Genomic DNA, 21467 nt, shown 5'->3' with positions numbered 1-21467 from the left:
TTATATATTGTAAAGTTTTTAATTATATTCCTAAATATTCTTTAAATAGAATAAACAAAGTTGCTCCCGCTGTCTGCGTACTACGCTCTTTTAAACTACGCAACGAGTTTTAATGTAACTATAGATAATAATTCAAAAGGAAGTTTTTAAATGTATACATGTACATCCGTGCAAAACCGGCTGCTAGTATAAATATGAAAATTGATCCATTAATAATCATTAAAACGGATTAAATGATAGTTACTTTCAGGGAATACGTGACGTAGGTATTATCTATGAAAATAAGTATAATTGTGTAATCGTCGCATATTGTAAAATCGACGTAACTCTAGGAAGTAATTACTTAGATAACATACCTACTTATTTTAGTTTCCAACCAGTTATTAAACTATTTTTATCTTTTATATAATAAAATGAACTACGACAGCAACTTTATATAATACAAAATTGCTGTCGCAGTTCATCTGTTTTTGTATGATATGATATTCTATATTAACTCGCTAATGTTTATAAAAGCTAAAACATTTTTTTTACAAATGTGTTAGAGCTATTGGAGTGTTCTGTCACTTTCTTTTTAAATAGAAAAATCATTTATTAAAAGAAACTTAAGCATTGAATTTTTTGAACAGTTCAATTTTTTTTTAATCTAACACATTCCATAAGATGTCTCATTATAAGAAAGAAACTTGCGTGTTGCTCTTTTAAATAATTTTATTGTTACATTTTTAACTTGAAGTGTGTGTTTACAATAATTTGTAAATAATAAATAGCAGAAAGGATATTAGCTAATATATACGTTTTATACTTTTATTTTTAATGATTTAATTTTGTACAAGTCCTTCTATCATACATGTAAAGGTACAAGGAAACTTGACCTTGTCTACAAAATGTAGGCGTATCACTAGACTTGAAGCAATGTGACAAATGGCGCTACAACTAATAATTCTCGTCCATATGAATGTGTAGTCATTAGGTCTTCAATTCATTCCATAAACTAGATTCGTAACAGTCAGGAATCGCGATGAAAATTTGAATACGTCTTTATTCATTTCTTAAACGACTAATAATTTGGGATAATAAATAAGTAGCTAAACGTGATTTATTAAATATATTTTCTATCCTATTTATTTGACATAAAGATTTTTTTTTCTCTTCCTTTCATCCATTCATCTTGTTCACAGTCATCTCGTTATTTACTCCCTTTCCCACTATTTCATCTTTCGCACAGTCCATTCAGCTCTTTTACGATCTTCCTCTGCCCTTGTAACCATCCACATTCATATGTAACACCTTCCTTAAAATATTATCTTCATTACTATTATAGAATATATACGTCCTTAATTCATTTCTAATATAATAACAGAACTAATATAAATTCATTACTAATACAATATGTACCGTACAATTAGTACGTAGAAGGCCTTATTATTATATAGACTACTACAAACAAACATATCCATACATTTTTATGTCCACATATTCTATAAACCAATCTTTATCATCTGGAGATTAGGGATGGATTATTTACGTGTATGGAACACCGAAAGAAAATGATATTTAAATTATTAGATAAGAGGCATGACATGTTAATCCTCCAGAATGACAACGTATGAGGGTGGTGGTATAATGGGCACATGATGTTCGTGGTACTGTTTACCTATATAGGTGACGGTTACCACATACCATGGGGTGGACCGTCAACTTGATTGCTATTCCAATTATGTAATTAGATTAATATATAATAGTTTAGATTTTTAGAAGGTCTTGTTTTGGCAATTGAAAAAATGCTAGACAATTTTGTAGGTATATACATCTATCAAACAAACGAACGAGTATCAGCTAACACTAAAATAAATTTCGCCTGACAACAAACAAATCGTAAATATATAGCGAAATCATGTCAAGACCGACTTACGAATACGTATACCTGTAGTGAGTACCTATAGACATAATGTCAGATATGAACAAACTGCAAGATAAATGGCTTCCCGCAAATTTACGCCGTGCCTTCTAAAGTTCACGGTAGATACAACTACATTTATTATGAAACAAATTAAACAGTTGTGCCTTCATAATCCAATATTTGTCCATAAAAAAAGAATTTATTAATAATAAAGGAATTAACGCGTTAAGTAACTTTGCAAAAAGTAAGTATGTTTGTAATCGCACTATTTCACAAACTCGTCTAAATAGTGTTTTTTTTCTCTTCTTTTGGGTCTAAGTACACTATTTACTGACACAATGTTTAAATAGTGTAATTCAGAACTGCTATTACTAAAACTATTTTAAATTTCAAATCGATAGAAATAGTATTTTCTAATATACAGAACTGTGACATAAGAATCGATGAAAGAACATTATCGCAGCATAAGGACACTCACTGTATTACTTGTTTTGAATTAAGAATAAACTGAAAAAGCAAAGAAACTGACTTAAGAAAAAAGCCAAGTTTGATGGTATGTAGCAAACGTCTTCTTACATGAAGCACCATGAACATCATGTCTCAGTACCCTGTAATTTCACTACCATATCTCATTCTTCAATTGAATACAACCTACATCGCCAGCTAGCTGCTTGGCTGAAATAGATAAGACAAATCTTTCACTCATTTGACATTGTACAAGATGTATATCTGTTCGGTAAGTCTAGTGTTAGGTATTCATTGTTATGTTGTTTCTTTCATACCAAACCAACGGTATAAGCATGTCGCAATATGCGGTTTGATGAATTATTCTGAAACTATGTCAAGGTACACAAAAACAAAGTGAATGATTGAAATTAACTAGTTATGTAGATGTCAAGAACAATTTGGGCTACTCCACTAAAATATAGTTCTCATAGTCTACAATAGATCTTTATTGAGTTTTATAAATAAAATATATAAGTTTTTATTCTTTTATATAATAAAAATAATATTTAACGATCTATGGTCTGTTAATAACTTTATATAATAAAACGCTTAAAATTGCCTGTAAATGAGCAGTTCGATGCTGTTTTTCGGTACTGATATGACGTCACTTTTTGCTATGCATTTTGTTAGTTCACTTTCCTCCACCAGGTGGTGTTATTTACTTGTGTTGTGCAGAGTCCCAAACATTTTTTTTACAAATGTGTTAGATTAGGTAAGCAGTTAATAAGCGTTTTATTGTAAGGTAAAACGCTGTTCTGTCACTTTCTGTAAATGAGACGTGTTTGTTGTCGCCTGGTGGAGGATGATTTAACGCCAATGTGATGTAAAATAAAAATATATACTATAGTATTTGTGGCAATGAAGCACGTATCAAGTATTATGTACAGGTTTAACTAAAATCCAAACGTCTAATTATTCAATATTTAATAAAAATAAAGAAAAAATTATATATCATATAATACCATTCTGATAATCACGGATATTATGAAATCCATTAATTTGCCATTAATTAGGGAAACAATATATATATGTGTCAATCATCAAGACAAAAACACAATACAGTTAATATATTAATAAAAGTGAAGCGAGAATCGATAATATAACACTCATAATGAAACAGTTATGTCACTACTGTATTCTATCAGGTATTTGCACATTTGATTTCCCGGCAATAATATTTTTTTCATCTTTCCTTTCATCCATTCATCTTGTTCACTGCAGTCATGCTCGTTAACTCCTGCTTCTTCAAGTTTCCTCACTATTACTGTACGTTATCTTTGGGTGAACCACAAGCTGTAATGAATAAACTATTAGTTTTACAGATCTTACGCCGAGTGGACGACAATTCAATTACTCTCTTTATCCAAAACGTGGGATCAATCAAATTATTATCTTTGTTAGAACCACCCTGACTGCCTGGTGTCACAATTATCAGTTTTAACCAAACATAGGCCAAAATATTATGTAATTATCAGAAATAATACTATTATTATCAATATATAATGTCAGATCATGGACACGCCTTCCTGAACAAAGTAGTAACAAAGTGGCTGCTCGCTTTGAACACTGGTATAAATTGTTAATATCACTGCCATTATTTTGGAGCCATTAGATAATACATCAGTATCCCAAATAGGTGGTTTTACTATATTTTTAGGTTTTCGAAGGGATATGGACTTTAAGATTTTCTTTACAAGTATATTAATTCGGTGACATTTGGATTGCAAAGTGTAGAAATAGCAGATTTATGTACCAAAATTGTATTATAAGAAAGTATATATTTGAAATAGGTCCGCAAGAATCTCGCTAGTTGTGAGCCTGTAGGGTCGCATGGGGACGCATTTTTATCTTTACACCAATGTAGCCATCTACGCCATGCATTCTGATAAACCCAATCTTTAACTCCATCTGATCCGACGACCAGTCCTTTAGGCACGGCGTCCATTCCATCATCTCGACTCTTGGTGGTGGCAGGCCGGTCGCCGTGTCCACTAGAACCTGATCTAATATGATATTTAAATTATTAGATAAGAGGTTCTTGATGTCCGGTCTCCAAAATACCTTGTCCCATACCGGGGCTACAATTAGATAAATTCCTTTCGCTGTATTCAGGTGTGACAGTACTCTGGGTATTAAGAAGGGTGGTGGAAATATCCATGCCAGTGTAAAGTTCCATTCCTGGCTGAAGGCATCGCAAAGACATGCTTTTTGATCTGTTGGATCTAAGCTGGCATATCGTGGTACCACGTGAGCCGTTTTCGATGCCATAAGATCGATAACGGTTCTCCCCATTTGTTGAAGATCCTGGCAGTGGCCTTCGGTAGCAGGTGCCACTCGGGAGTCATTTGACAATGAGATAGGCGATCGGCCTCGCTGTTGAATATGCCTGGTATGTGATGAGCAATAAGATGGATTTGATGTCTGTCTAATATATAAGCCTTATAGATTTAGATTTTTCTTTAAATAGAAATGACCGTCTTGTTGTCGCTCTGCAGCATTAGAAAAAAACCGATGCTGCTCTTTTAGGACGTAAAATACAGCTAACATTTCTTTTAGATTGGAGTGTAAATATCTCTAGAGGACCAACGACCTGCAATCTCTATATTGTCCAGGCGAGCTCCCCAACCTACATCGGATGCGTCTGTTGTTAAAAAATGGCTGGCAATATGAAGGAGAGATAAATTTGTGATTTCTCATCCACCATTGTATCTCCTTCAACACCTTCGGGGACTACCCAGCGGCGGGAAGAATTTGATTGGGAGAATATATTTGCGATGATTTAATCTTCCTCGATGTGGCAAAATTTATAAGACCAATCAGACTTTGCAATTCTTTCAACTTCACAGTATTTTCCTCAATATAGTTTATCTTTGTACGAGTGACATTTCATAGAGGCAATGACTTCAATGACCAGGGGTCCCAGCATATCCCCAAAAACTCCAAACGAGATGCAAATCGACTTCTCGTAATTTATTTGCCATCCCAACCGTTTCAAATTTAAACAGTGTCTCGGACCTGGATTGAAAGTTGGTGTTTGTTCTGGTTTACTACGGTAGATACAACTATGCGCATTTATCTCTCATGAAACAAATTAAAATGGCAAACGTCTTTGTGCCTTCAATCCGAATGGGAATCATTTGTAATAGTTTTTGATTGAAAATCATCTCAGAAAAAAAGAATTGGTACATGAAAATAAGCATTGGATAGGTCTATTTTGACCAGCCAGTCGAACGGTTAAAAATAACTTTTTGCGTATTTATCAAAAAGTAAGTATTCGTTTAAGTTTCTGAGGTTGAATATAGGACGCATGGATCCGTCTGTCTTTGGAGTTAGGAACATATTGGAGATGAAACTCGGAGAGAGCTGCGCGCTTCTAATTTTCGATCATGTTCTGGATGGCTTGCTTCATATGGTGAGAGAAACGACACAATGTTTAAATTGGGCATGTAAAGTGGAGGTTTTTGTCAATGGAATCCTGTATCCTTGAATAATTTTTAAAATTGGTTCTGGGGCATTTCTAACCATACTAAAACTCACAGAGTATTTTCGTTTCGAACGAAAATTACCAGGACTTGGCCGCGAGTTCTTTGACTGGCCCTTAAATCGTCCGGTCGGGATCTGTATCTTTTGTGCGAATCATGGTTCTGCGCGAACCGTTTTCTGTCATTATAGTTTTGTATAAAGCATTTCCCTGAACTGTAGGTATATGATAGGGTACGTAAGCAGAGGAATGCATGTGTGGCATGAAAGAACTATTATCTGTTAGGATGTCCTTTGAACGTCAAATCTTGAAGGCCCTGCGCGGGCGCTCATATTTGATGGTCCTGTATTACTTGTCTCTGGTTGAATTAAGAATAAAAAAATTTTACCAACACCACCAGCAATATAAGATGAAAAAGATTCTTTAAGAAAAAACTCAAGTTTGATGGTATGTAGCAAACGTCTTATCTTTCACGGATCGTAGTATACTATCTCGCCTTTGCTCAATTATATCTGCTCGATGACCACAAGATAATTGGAGAAGGTCACTAGATATTTTGTTAATTGAATACAACCTAAATATTTCGTTTAATTTCTGTCTAATCGTTGATGGTGATAGGTCATTAGAACTAGATGCCCATGAGAGTAAGACAAATGCGCGGCCTCTCTCTGTTTAAGTAACGCTTGGGTTAGACATTGTACATAGATTAGGATATTTATCGTATCTGTTCGTCATTACATTCCAGATCAATGAAGCCTGGGGACGATGTATAATTCTTTTGTACTTCATCACGTCACACCATTGAGAACTGTTAAAATGTTGCAACGAATTCAATAAATTGATGTGTTCGTCCGTTGACTTGGTAATGGTGGGTTCTTTCAAAACAGTATTAATTGGTAAGTTGAAATTTGTAGTTGATAGACTGACAGAGTTATCCAAGGTTGAAACATTTTCGCATTCGGAAAACAATTCACCACTGTGATTTAAGCTAATGCTATCATCTTCGTACAGAGGTTGTGTCGTATAGGTTGATGCAATATGTGGGGCCGAATTAAATTGGTTATGAGACAAGTATTGTTTTAAATAACTAACAAAAACAAACGTCGAATGATTGAAATTAACCAGTTCTGTTGATGTCAAGGAACACGAATTTGAAGAACTACTATCACTACTTGTATCAAATATAGTTTTCAAAAAAATTAATTGTCCGTTGCAATAAACAATGAATGAATCTTATATTAAAATATATATTGAAGGTTTATAAATAAAATATATACAGTTTTTTTATTCTTACGTTCTATATGTAGCACGAAAAATAAACCGCCAATGACCTAAATTGGGACTCTGCACAACACAAGTAAACTAACACCACCTTAGTTGAACTAACAAAATGCAAACTAAAAAGTGACGTTCCGCCTCAACCGAAAAATATCTACTCTCATTTACAGGCTTCTGGTACAGCGAGTTAATACAATATTACGGGTTTTCTTAAAATTATTCTTCTTAAAAATTGTAAGTACTGAAAGGTTTGACTAACTTAAATACTGTGAATTTTAACAGTAACAAGTTTTATTTAACTTTTTTAGTTACTCGTAATTTGGTTTACATTTCTTGGTATAAAAGATAGGCTATGACCATCTTCATGATCAAATCTATCTTCAATTAATTTATTAATTAAGTTATTCCATTCAGTCATTTCTTCTTAAATGGACAGACAGATTGACACATTTTTACATTTATAATGTATAGTGTTAGTATGTACGAATGTGCCTAGAAGTAACTTTTCAATATTAGTCATGGATTCGATGATGATCATTTGTGAAAACTTCCGCAACGATGCAGCATCGTTATCATATTTACATAGTTATCATTCGCTAAATAAATAACGATAAATGATTCTTTACTCGCTCGATTATCGTCGGTAGGGCGTTATGATAAGTTTTTTAATAAATACTGCAAATAATATCTGCAGTGTCGTGTCGGGGTCGCCTCAATCGCGACGCGTTACGGTTCGTGGAATATCATTAATAGATACAAATAATAATACTCGTAGATTATAGATATAGTGTTAATTAAAAAGTTTGTGTAAAATAATAAATAAAAATATAGTGACCTCCCGATAGCTATTTTGCTATTTATTTATAAGTATTAATTAATTATAAAAACATTCAGGCACTAATGGAAATTGATTAAAATTTGCATTAGTGCCAGAATTTTTTTATAAATATATATTTTTTTTATTTATTTTTTATAAATTATCCACGACTTACCCTGCTTTGAGATGAAAATTCATGTCCTGGACGGACTTAATAAAATTTATCTTCCCATAAAATTTCATGTACGTTCTTTCAGCTGTTCGTAAAAATGTAACAAACATACAGACAGGTATTTACGCATTTATAATATTAGTATGGGTAAATTATTAATATGCGTACGGCGTATTTAACACGTGCGTGTAACGTATGAATACACGACGTTTATCTTGCGACCCATATCGTATGCCATGCGGAAGTCTATTGAAATATATACATGATTTCTTGTTGCTAGTACATTTCAAACCCTTATTATTCGACGTCAAAATCAAATATTTATTGTATATGGAGAGGAAGAGTACCTACTTGAAGTTTATCTTACTATCAAAATCGTGATCCATGGGAAAACCTCATGTTTATTGATTTATTTTTCTAGTATATTTCAACCTTTATTATACTAGTATATTACAATAAGCCTTATATTAAAATCAACTATTTTAAATTGTTTAATATGTGTAGCCGTTTGTAATACAATCAATTAATTCATTACATGCTATTTTGTATTCATTTTACTAGATAAATACATTTAAAAATATGTAATAATTTTTTTTTGGTGTAGATAGAGATATGAACTTACTACCTTTAGGTCTATTCGTGGTAGTACAGGTTACAATGCTCTGTAGTGAAACTTATTTATTTTATTATCCAATCGATTAATAATGCACAAATATGTATTTATTGTTTTAAAACAGCAATAAACATTAACATTGTAATTTTAATGAGTCTTCCATAACTATATCAAAATTTTAGTGACTAGTGAGTGTTATAATGAAGTGATAGTGAAGGATAGTGTTAATAGAAATTAATTTACCGATACCAATATGGAGATGTTACGTTTTGTAATGGTTCCGATTGGACTGACCGTCAGTTTGACATATCTGCATGTGAAAAAGTAAGTTCAGATGGTTAACAGTGTTTTTTAAACTTATTCAATACATGATCACTTTCAAAAGGAAAACCATACGCCTTAGAGAAATAAAAAGGAAGCCTGTTGACCGAAACCCAAGAAGAAGAACATAATTGAAAAAGCTGGATTAACCCATGTTTTTATGGGTTCATTTATAGATTAGGAGATTACATGAATTTGTATGTTATTGTTATGTTATGTTAATATAGACGTGTATAGGTGTATATTTTTCAGTTGTTCATGTATTTTATCCATTCATTACATAAATGCAAAAAATAAAATGTTTCCTTATTATAATATTAGTATAAATTGATTATCATAAACTATCGTGATGTTTAATAGAATATGTAGCTCTGAAGCCTACCCTTTGTCATGCTGAAATGCCTGCGTTACCATTACTAAAAAGATGAACCAGAGCCTATACTATAATCATAGCTATAATATTTTAGTAAAAACAAACGTCTACTGCGTAAATTACTGTCTGAGAATAATAATGGGCAATTATACCTATTTGTACAATATCCGACATTGAGGAGTTTATTTCCGTTCGTCAACTTGCAAATTTAACGACCGGAAATAAACCAGTTGACGCGGGGTTTACTCTGCGAAGATAAATAAATAAACTTGTAAATTTAGCAAATTCCTTCCAATTACAAAACTGTTACCTAATCCTAATTATGAGATTGTTAGATTTTTTTAAAATTTGATCCATTTAACTATTTTTTTTTTGTGTTTTGTCATTTTAGGGGACTATACTCATGATGTACCCTGTAATTTCATTACCATATTCTCTTCAACCCGAAACCCCAGATGCAAACGCAGACGATATTGAACGAATTGTAACTCTATGGTATTCTCACACTGATCAATCTCTTTGTCAACAGGAACTCTTACAGTAGAAGAGGTATACAAAGACAGAGATCAGTTCGCGGGTTTAGTCCGCGAGGTGGCGGCACCGGACGTCGGCCGGATGGGCATCGAGATCCTGTCGTTCACGATCAAGGACGTGTACGATGACGTCCAATACCTGGCCAGCTTGGGGAGAGCGCAGACGGCGGCGGTGAAACGAGATGCGGACATCGGAGTCGCGCAAGCCAATAGGGACGCTGGAATCAGAGTAAGTTTTTTTTAATCGATGGTGTTTAAACGATAATCGAATGGAGGATACCGGTTTACGTTAGCGGGGCTCCAGTGGAGGATGATGTTATGAGAATGAGGTTAAGTCAAATTATCATGGTTTCCAGGGCTAACCGCGTGGAAGTCAACTTAACTTGGTACATTGCTAGCTATGGCATCATCAGACCATTTTATTATCAATTCCCTTCCCTGTTTGAATCGTGCTACCACCCGTGTTAGCTGTATATGCTGGCAGGACACAACGTACGTACATAGGCATACCTAACACAAGCTCTGCTTAGCTCGGGACTAGATGACGTTGTGTGAATTGTATTATTATTATAATACGCTAGCAGTAGTGTAAAATAATGGGATGATATTTTGAATTAATGAGAACTATCAAATCAGCCCATCGCTTATATATGTATATAAATTAGCATCATATATATACTCGTACACTATAGGTAATTTAATTCCGCAATTAATGAACCTTAGATAAGGTTATCGAGGATATTAAAGATATCGGGAACCGTTGACCTTTACTACGGTACACCATTGTGGAAAATACCATTATTTTAAATATCACATTCCGAATAGATTCATCAGCAAATAACTAAGTATCAACCATTACAATTTAAATAGTAGGTATGCTGTATAATGTATGCATATAATAAAAGTGTAACAGACCGATGTGAATGTACATTAGAGATATTGGAATTAAAAACAACTAATGCTTATGCTCAGTGTCTCAGCTATAGAGTTCAGTGACTTCATACAATGTCTACCTACGTATAAGTTAAGGTTTTAGAAGGAAATAGGATTACAAATTCTCTCTGCTTGATCATTACCAATTTATTTCTTTTCAGGAAGCGGAGTGTGAGAAAAGCGCGATGGACGTTAAGTACGCTATGGACACTAAGATTGAAGATAACACGAGGATGTTCAAATTACAGAAGGCGCAGTTCGACCAAGAAGTGAATACTGCTGTAAGTATAACAAACGTGCATTAAATCCTTGACTAGGAAACAAGATCCATCAATCTAAAAGAAAAAATACTATATATTAAATAACTTTTAAAAATATAGATTTAAATAATAAATATTTGTTACAATATTTCATAAATTAATTAAAATTATTCGATTTTAGCTAATAGAAACAGCAGGAAAACATCAGAAATATTCGCTTATCGACAGGACACTAGGTCCTGACAATATTGAGTAATAGTCTTCAGTAGGTTCACTGCCGTAATAAAATAAAACTGGCATACAGCTATACTGACTTGGTTTCTTGGCGGCAAATATAGAGACGATTTGGTACAAAAATATTTTTTATCTATTTACAGAAAGCAGAAGCCGCTCTAGCATATGAACTGCAAGCCGCTAAAATTAAACAAAAACTACGAAACGAAGAAATACAAATTGAAGTCGTGGAACGTCGCAAACAAATTGAGGTAATAGGTTCATAATTTGTAGAAGAATTGTGCAAGTCACTAGTTAGTTTAGTGTCCTATGCTATGGAAACTAAATTCGAAAAAATACTCTAATATTAGACAAAATCCTTGGCATTTTTGATCACTTTAACCCATTACAATAGAATTGATACACTAGAGTCTCCAGTCTCTCAGACTTCCTAGTATGACTCAAAACTCATTTCGTTTTTAAATCAGCACAGTATACAAAACCATGTTCAGAAATCTTGAGAAAATTTTATCAGCTATACTAATACAGACATACATCATTTTACTGAAATAGCATATTAATAGAACATTTAAATTACCCGTCTTGACAAATTAATTAACGTATATGAATTGATGTCTATGCCCATCCGGGAATCTACCCACTAATATAATGTCTGTGACAAGCCTAAGTAAAATTTTCACCACCCATGTGAAATGTGATTTCAAACGCTTTGTGAAGACAACTGAGACGCAGCAAACTTTGCTAAAAGCAGAGTTATAATTTTGTTTTGTTGGATGAAAATGATAAAACTAAATATTTGCATGTTAAACTCATTAAAGTATTAGAATAAAGCAAATGCTTTAAAGCATATTCCGCGTCTTTACTCGTGTGTAAAGCGTCTTATTTTGCTCCTCATGTTGGGAAAGGTATCTAAATATACATTTATTTAGTTTTTCGTTAGAAAATAGGCATATAAATGATATAAGTTATGAATAATATGTTAAAACAAATATATATATATGAAGATTGAGATTCTTATCATTATTTATTATCATATCATTATTTTTGTATTATCTGTCTATTATAATATTCATAAACTGGCTTAAAATCAAATTATTTTCAATTCCTTTGTCAGGTGGAACAGCAAGAGATCTTGCGCCGTGAGGAGGAACTGATAGCGACAGTAAAGCTGCCTGCTGAATCTGAGGCGTACCGCCTGCAGACGATTGCTGAGGGCAAACGGTAAGTTATTTTTTTATTATATATAAGAAATGGGAAACAAGCACACGACCCAATGGAATTCCTCCGTTCCTGATAACTGAAGTGTCGGCCCTACGTACCTTTTAATTTCACTGCCATATCCCACATCTCTGAATTTTATATATATATACAATATAAAACCATAGATTTGTATTTCAAACCTTCTAGGCTAGTCCTTACCCTTGACTTGTTCTGTTTATAAATAAAAAATAGTCTATATCCGTTCTCGGGATACATGAAACTTCACCTATTTAGTCGTGAAAAAGTAACAAACACTACACATGCATTTTAAATACTAATTGTTACACCCTGCTTTTTCTCTTTTTTTTGATAAAATATAGCCATGTCTGTTCTCGTGACATATCTTCACATCAAATTTCATTAACATCAACTCAGCCGTTTAGTAGTGAAAAGCTAATCACAAACAGATTCGTTTGTAGTATTTTTTAAGGATGATACTGGAATGGTGCTCCCACCTGCACTAACAGTTTACGCTGGCGGCACACCAGTGGAGGATGATAAGATGAAGTCAAGTCAAGTCTGTTAGCCCATCGTGACAAATTCACCAGGAATATTTCATGATGTTATCGAGGAGGAACCGCGCAGAGGTCGACCCGTCTTCAATCCAATCGTCAATCCCCTTCCCCCTCGTTTGTAGTATTAACACGTATACCGTATTACTGTTTACTAAAATAACCATTGTACCATCACATTTCAGCACACAAACAGTAGAAGCAGCTAAGGCTGACGCGGAGCGCATCAAAGTCGTGGGCTTGGCGGAGGCAGCCGCCATCGGAGATGTCGGCAAAGCTGATGCTGAAAGGATGCTGGCCAAAGCAAAGGTGTACAAACAGTACGGCGATGCCGCCATCATGGCGCTTGTCCTTGAAGCGTTGCCTAAGGTAATTTACAGCATTATGCTACTAGTAATTTATTAAATAATAAAATCATTTATTTTGTAAGATATTTTATATATCTATGATGACATTCATAGATATATAAAACATCATTGTTTTTTGTATTATTATTATTTACCCTACCGTCCACCATTGCACAATCTTTTGTTTATAGTAACCAAGTAAAACACACAAAGAGTGTATTATATTGTTCTTCAATATTGACATAAATAGAAGAAATTAACGTTTATATTTCTAATTTGATTCAATTAAGTTTATAATACAGTAAATTTGCATGCCTGCAAGGTAAAATATGCTGTGATAAATATTCTATTTGAAGAACAATTTGTATTTACATTATATGCATATAAAGTACTGAGTTGAACTTAAAACCAATATTCAATATACCAAAGAACGTGTTCGTACTAGTTCGTACTTCACGGGTTTAGTAGTGGTCATATATATACGATGTCATACTAATTCTATATTTGTTTATTTCCACCAGATTGCAGCGGAAGTGTCGGCGCCATTGGCTCGCACAGACGAGATCGTCCTCGTGGGTGACAACGGCGCCACCGGAGAGGTTGCGCGTCTCGCTGGCGGTATACCACCCGCCGTCAAGACCCTTACGGGGCTCGATCTCACGCAGGTCCTCAAGCGGCTACACCCTAACGGTATGTAGTTTTTGTAGTCTTAGTTATATATATACATATATATATTGTATGATACGTATACACAAGTACGAAATACTAGCTAACAGGCAAACGTTAATAGCCATTTATATTAATATCGTTATTTAATAAGAACCCCTATATTTTAATATCGATATTCATATAAATAGTGGTAGAAGGGTGAAAATTTAGTGGTATCTTAATGCCACATTATGAAAACATCAAAATTAATGATTTTATCCTAAAAATTAAAAAAAAATGTGGTGTGCCACTACTACACACCTATAGGGATGTAGTAAAATGATAACACTCTATTCTCAGACTTACCTATATATATAAAATGTCATCAAAATCGGTTAGCCGTGTCGGAGAAGTATGGCAACTAACACTGTGACGGGAGAATTTTATATGTATAGTTTACTCGCTAGCCAACGCGCCGTAACATATCCGATGTTTCAAGCATCTATGTTGCTGTGGTACAGATGCATTGAAATTCTGGAACTGGGTATGTTAGAAGTTCTCTTAAGTGTACAATACTCAATATATTATTTTTTCACCAAATTGAGTCTTTATTAGACATAAATTTACAGTAACAACATACAACAAAATTACAAAAGTAACACTTGCATTTGTTTCAGAAGACTCCAACATTGCAGCGGCCACAAGCAAGAAGGTAGCAGCATGCTAAACTCATCGAACGAAAATTCAATGCTTGAATTACCGTACCAAATTATTGAACTATTATTATATCGTAATGAATATTTTTTTTTCTATTTGTCACGTTTACTCAATGTAATTAATTGTTGCCATACAAAAAGATTTTATCGATCAAAGATAAAATTACAAATCAATGCGGGTACATGATATTTTAGTTTCCTTGTTTTTTATTATTATAAAAGGCCAATGGAGCATTATTTATCTATGTGTAATAAATGTAATATTTTTAGGTACTTACCTATGTCCTTGCGTAAGAGTGCAAACCTATTACTGATAGTACTACTACTATTTACTACCTATAGCCTATATTCTTTTCTCTGGCACAGGATATTACGTATTATATTATAGTACGTTAATGTGGGTACTAAATGAGTTGGTATCTAATAAATATACATTATTTATAATTACAAAATATTTTTAAGTAAATTTAAGAAATGCCACCTCAAAACATATAATCGGTAACATGAACCATTATTTCGCTCTATGAATAGTACCTTAAATATTATTATTCTTAAATTATTTTAACAGTAGTTTTTGGCGTCAAATCGTTAAGGTCACTACCAAAATACTAGCATTTTCAATCGCAGTGGAAGCTCAATGTGGTTTCATGTCATGGTAGCCGTATGTTATGTAAGAATTTCATTCCCAAAATCTCGGAATTTTCTATTACATAATTTAATTATTATAAAGAATACTCCACTTACTTTACGGCGCCTAAAAACCAATCATGAACAATTAAGCTTCTGCCGTCGATATTTGACTACCAGACACGTTTTAGCAGGCAAGTCTGGTGTTAAAAACGGGGTTAGTTTATATTATATTTCGATATTTAATAGTATACATAACGGCATGGGATTAAATAAATACTACATATATATATTACAAATATATTTATTCATAACCATAAAAGTACCGCTAAATTCACGCTATTAGTAGCGCCAGAATATCAGATAGTAATACTAACATAGTTGTATTTGTAGTGGGTATCTTAAGTGATTTGTCCTCAAAAATGTGTTTATGTGTACAATAATATTTAGTTTTAAAGAGCTATCATAAATATCGCGCCTTAATTCACGTAGTACTTTTAAGTTTTACTTAAATTAATTTGTTATTTTACTATGTATATTGATAGTACCTCATGAGTCTCAAATTGATGGTGCAATTGTATTTATATATGAAAACGATCTCTTACACCATGAATACTTTGAAATTCATAAAATTAACACCGTACTAAAACATATAGCTATACTATTTAACAATGACAGTATTATACACTTTCTTCACACTGCAAGCTAAAAACAAAACAATTCAATAGCTAAAACAATTGTATGATTGTATTTTTTATGAAACTGTTTATCACATTCTTACATTTTATTTACGACTTTAAGGTTATATATTTAAAGTCGATTTCCCAAAATCTTTTCTTATACAACTCATTCCCTATTTAGTTGCGTGCAAACATTTACTTGTTTTGATAGAGGCTAAAAAAATATATAAACTTGTAATAAATATTAATAAATGAGAATATTAAAGTGTTATCATGTAAGTTTCTTACAGATGTAAACAAAAAGTGTATGAAAACGAGAGTATATATATATTTATTTTAATCATACTTATTTAAAGATAAGAATGATGTTAAAAATGATACATTACATGTACTAAAGTGTGTAAGATAGCTTTTATACAACTTTTAATGATCATTGTCATGTAGCTGACGACGTGATCTTACGAGGCACTGCCTTTTTTGGATAACATTTATTTATGTACTGTTTTTATTGGTGTGTAGTTCAATCGTTACTGCATGTGCTCCCTTTAGAAAAAAGCATTAGATCTTATATTATAATACAATCTTATAGGGTTGGCAGTAGCATTGTATGTATAACTTATCAATCGACTTGCTCGCATTTCGGCCAGCACGTTTCAAGCTATTATCGACATTTTTTATATTGTTAAATTAAATATCATATTGGAGATGCGGTTGAACATTGTGTGTTGTGTGTTTAATTAATATTGGAGCATTTGCCAAAACAAATATTAGTAATGTATTTCTTTTTTTATAGTTTCTGAGTTGTGAATATAGTTTTTACAAATTGAATTTTTTATGTTACATGTATAATTTTCTTGAAAGTTGTGGACATTGATATAATTTTTTGTGTGTATTGAATAAATGTTTATTTTTTACTGTTGTTTATTATTGAATGTATAAATCTACATACAAGTGCGTTTAAACCAGAGAAAGCTTAGTACTTACTTCTTACAGAAAAATCAATCCGCAAGCCACATTAAATAAGAAAATCGTTTCGTACAAAAGTATTTATTTATTTATAAGATTATCTCACACATTTAATCATCACTGACATGCAACATATAATATTATCTAGGATATACAATTTTATTAGTATTTTATTATTATACAATTACCATATAATAGTCTAAATGTAATAAAATGGATAAGAACTATGTTATAAATATACCATAACTAAATATATATAATGTCAATAATATAATAAATAAATTAGCAAATATATAATATTATACTATTATTATTCGCTAAAACATGAATGGACACCGATAAATCTTACCCTACATTATCATCGTTTAGGTATTCAGTAACACAATGATATATTTTACAAAAATTGTTTCAGATTATTTTTGAATAATTGAATATCAATCCATCCTGGGTGCTGATAATAAATGTTCATGGTATTCTACTAGCATCGCAGACTTAAATTATTGATGCAGCAAGAGAAAACTTTTTGTTTTAAAACACTATAATAGCGTCTCGGACACACTCCATTAATATGTGATGTGATAGAAGAATTTTATAGTTGATATAAAATATGACATACAAATTGACGTAATCTTATCCATATAAAGTGTTGCAGGGAATACGTTTTCCATATTACTCATGATTTTATGCAAGAAAAATATGCCAAAATCTATAATTTATTAGGAATAAATATTTACACCAAACGACTAAACTTCTATTTATTGCAAAGGGTTGTGCAACTCTCCTCGTATATTTGTCTTCATTAACTGGAAAATAAAGCTAAAATTAATTCTTATATTCCTGTCACACTACTACTTATCTACTCAGGCTTTACCTTGCCCCGTTCGACAATCAAGTGCTCATAGTAACGAAGTTTTAAGAATTATTTTTTTGTACAAATAAAATACAGTTATAACATAATAGTACTTTTCGCTATACGTTAATATTTTATTATAGTTTGCCTGGACCTCTGTCGGAAGTCTGTCTTACACATAGTTACACCAAGTCTAATGTTTTTACTAAAGTTTCTAAATACAACTCACCTCAACTTTTTCAGTGTAACTAAGTTCTGTTTTACTCAGCACATAGGAAAGTTTAGCGAAAGCAGCCTCCGATGTCATATCAAACGATGGAACTACGCCACATTCAACCAACAACTGCAAAATATTGAAATTTTGGTAAAAAAAACTGACACGAACAAGCTTTGAACCGAGAATTTTGAATCAAAAGTAAAGAAAAAAAACTGTGACAAAAAGCTCTGGCCGGAGCCTCTCAAAAATTTTTGGCCAAAAGAAAATACGCTAAATAAAACATAAATTGACTATCATTGTCTATGCTAATTGTTACATATATACCCAATTTCATGATGAATTAACATACACACTCATAATAACATATACATTGTTTTGTTATGTTTAACTAGGATTAAAATTCTCACCAAGCCAGTCTCATAGATAGCCTTTCCAAGGACTGTGCCGTTGATGCACTGTGTCACATTTACCACCAATACATTATTCTTGACTGCTCGTTCTATTTCCTTATATACCTCCTTCCGTTTAATTGGCATGTTACCATTACCGTACGTTTCTAATACCACTCCTGAAATACATAACAAAGGATTGTTAGTTTTGGGGACAAGTGACCCCATTACTAGTAATATGTGTGTGAGAACATCGTAGTTAATTCCTTCTGAATTATCACTATTGATTGGTTATCTGACCTGACCTTATATTTACGCTCATGTAATCCTATTACTTTTAATAAATTGTCTTATATTTGTTATTTTATACACCATACAAATGAGTAATCAGTGGAGCTTCCTGCTGCGAATTCGATCTTGGATTGTGGAATGAACTACCTGCTGAGACTACAGCATTAAGTTTTTCAAAAAAGGTATATTAAGATTTCTTAGCGGTCGCCACCGCGCACTTGACTGTCCTGGTATTTCAGGCGTCCATGGGCTACCGTTACAGCAGGGGGATGCACCATACCATACCATACCATTATTAGCAAATTAAAAATAATATATAAATGAAAGACTTGCAGATTATATCACAAGGACAGAGTATATATGTTCTGTCAAAAAAGCAGATAAAATTACATGTAACGAGGCCGTAATCGCTATAAGTACAAAAGTCTTACCTTCCATTTCGGAGAAAACTGCCCTTATAACTTCAGGGGTTATTGTTGGTACCACCTTTAGCACGTACACTTTCCTTGACAGGCGGTCATGCAGCCTGCACTCGTCGGGAACCGAACTTGGCGTATGAATTAGCATCTTGGGATCTATATCTAAGGTTGTTTTGGCTTCCAACAATGGGGGAAAGTTGGGGGAGTCGAATGCGTAGATACGGGTGTTGGATATTTTCTTTACCCTGGAATTATAAGAATAATGTCTGTAACCTTATTTATTGCACCTATACTTCAATTACTATCTACTATCTATAGCCTATATTCTTTTCTCTGGCACAGGATATTACGTATTATAGTACGTTAATGTGGGTACTAAATGAGTTGGTATCTAATAAATATATATTATTTATAATTACAAAGTATTTTTAAGTAAATTTAAGAAATGCCACCTCAAAACATATAATCGGTAACATGAACCATTATTTCGCTCTATGAATAGTACCTTAAATATTATTATTCTTAAATTATTTTAACAGTAGTTTTTGGCGTCAAATCGTTAAGGTCACTACCAAAATACTAGCATTTTCAATCGCAGTGGAAGCTCAATGTGGTTTCATGTCATGGTAGCCGTATGTTATGTAAGAATTTCATTCCCAAAATCTCGGAATTTTCTATTACATAATTTAATTATTATAAAGAATACTCCACTTACTTTACGGCGCCTAAAAACCAATCATGAACAATTAAGCTTCTGCCGTCGATATTTGACTACCAGACACGTTTTAGCAGGCAAGTCTGGTGTTAAAAACGGGGTTAGTTTATATTATATTTCGATATTTAATAGTATACATAACGGCATGGGATTAAATAAATACTACATATACATATATATTACAAATATATTTATTCATAACCATAAAAGTACCGCTAAATTCACGCTATTAGTAGCGCCAGAATATCAGATAGTAATACTAACATAGTTGTATTTGTAGTGGGTATCTTAAGTGATTTGTCCTCAAAAATGTGTTTATGTGTACAATAATATTTAGTTTTAAAGAGCTATCATAAATATCGCGCCTTAATTCACGTAGTACTTTTAAGTTTTACTTAAATTAATTTGTTATTTTACTATGTATATTGATAGTACCTCATGAGTCTCAAATTGATGGTGCAATTGTATTTATATATGAAAACGATCTCTTACACCATGAATACTTTGAAATTCATAAAATTACCACCGTACTAAAACATATAGCTATACTATATATACCTACCTTTTTTAACAATGACAGTATTATACACTTTCTTCACACTGCAAGCTAAAAACAAAACAATTCAATAGCTAAAACAATTGTATGATTGTATTTTTTATGAAACTGTTTATCACATTCTTACATTTTATTTACGACTTTAAGGTTATATATTTAAAGTCGATTTCCCAAAATCTTTTCTTATACAACTCATTCCCTATTTAGTTGCGTGCAAACATTTACTTGTTTTGATAGAGGCTAAAAAAATATATAAACTTGTAATAAATATTAATAAATGAGAATATTAAAGTGTTATCATGTAAGTTTCTTACAGATGTAAACAAAAAGTGTATGAAAACGAGAGTATATATATATTTATTTTAATCATACTTATTTAAAGATAAGAATGATGTTAAAAATGATACATTACATGTACTAAAGTGTGTAAGATAGCTTTTATACAACTTTTAATGATCATTGTCATGTAGCTGACGACGTGATCTTACGAGGCACTGCCTTTTTTGGATAACATTTATTTATGTACTGTTTTTATTGGTGTGTAGTTCAATCGTTACTGCATGTGCTCCCTTTAGAAAAAAGCATTAGATCTTATATTATAATACAATCTTATAGGGTTGGCAGTAGCATTGTATGTATAACTTATCAATCGACTTGCTCGCATTTCGGCCAGCACGTTTCAAGCTATTATCGACATTTTTTATATTGTTAAATTAAATATCATATTGGAGATGCGGTTGAACATTGTGTGTTGTGTGTTTAATTAATATTGGAGCATTTGCCAAAACAAATATTAGTAATGTATTTCTTTTTTTATAGTTTCTGAGTTGTGAATATAGTTTTTACAAA

General features: G+C 32.5%; 2 protein-coding genes across 5 annotated transcripts in view; one reads left to right on the top strand and one right to left on the bottom strand.

Annotated features, from left to right (window-relative positions):
- LOC131844581 (flotillin-2) overlaps window positions 1–15224 on the top strand; it is a 247835-nt gene extending 232611 nt beyond the window's left edge. For 2 of the 4 annotated variants that reach the window (XM_059193498.1, XM_059193520.1), the window contains 7 exons: window positions 9995–10227; window positions 11093–11212; window positions 11569–11676; window positions 12540–12646; window positions 13383–13566; window positions 14066–14234; window positions 14870–15224. In XM_059193498.1, the coding sequence (XP_059049481.1) occupies window positions 9995–10227; window positions 11093–11212; window positions 11569–11676; window positions 12540–12646; window positions 13383–13566; window positions 14066–14234; window positions 14870–14919 (971 nt within the window). In that variant the 3' untranslated portion in view covers window positions 14920–15224. Of the gene's footprint in view, window positions 1–8895; window positions 9096–9994; window positions 10228–11092; window positions 11213–11568; window positions 11677–12539; window positions 12647–13382; window positions 13567–14065; window positions 14235–14869 lie in introns of those variants that run through there. The other 2 variants (XM_059193511.1, XM_059193505.1) reach the window with 2 other exon arrangements.
- Window positions 15225–17288: 2064 nt separating this feature from the next.
- Window positions 17289–20559, bottom strand: LOC131848404 (L-asparaginase-like). The gene is made up of 5 exons (XM_059198248.1): window positions 20555–20559; window positions 19360–19592; window positions 18656–18816; window positions 18261–18374; window positions 17289–17984 (listed from the first exon to the last, which is right to left on the bottom strand). Exons 1-5 carry the CDS (start codon window positions 20557–20559, stop codon window positions 17937–17939), a joined length of 561 nt encoding a protein of 186 aa, XP_059054231.1. The 3' UTR covers window positions 17289–17936.
- Window positions 20560–21467: the final 908 nt, after the last annotated feature.

Source organism: Achroia grisella, unplaced genomic scaffold, assembly GCF_030625045.1.
Source record: "Achroia grisella isolate CSIRO2021 unplaced genomic scaffold, CSIRO_AGI_Agris_v1 utg109, whole genome shotgun sequence".
Lineage (NCBI taxonomy): Eukaryota > Metazoa > Arthropoda > Insecta > Lepidoptera > Pyralidae > Achroia > Achroia grisella.
Note: the sequence above shows the minus strand (reverse complement) of the source record. Positions and strands in the feature narration are given on the sequence as shown.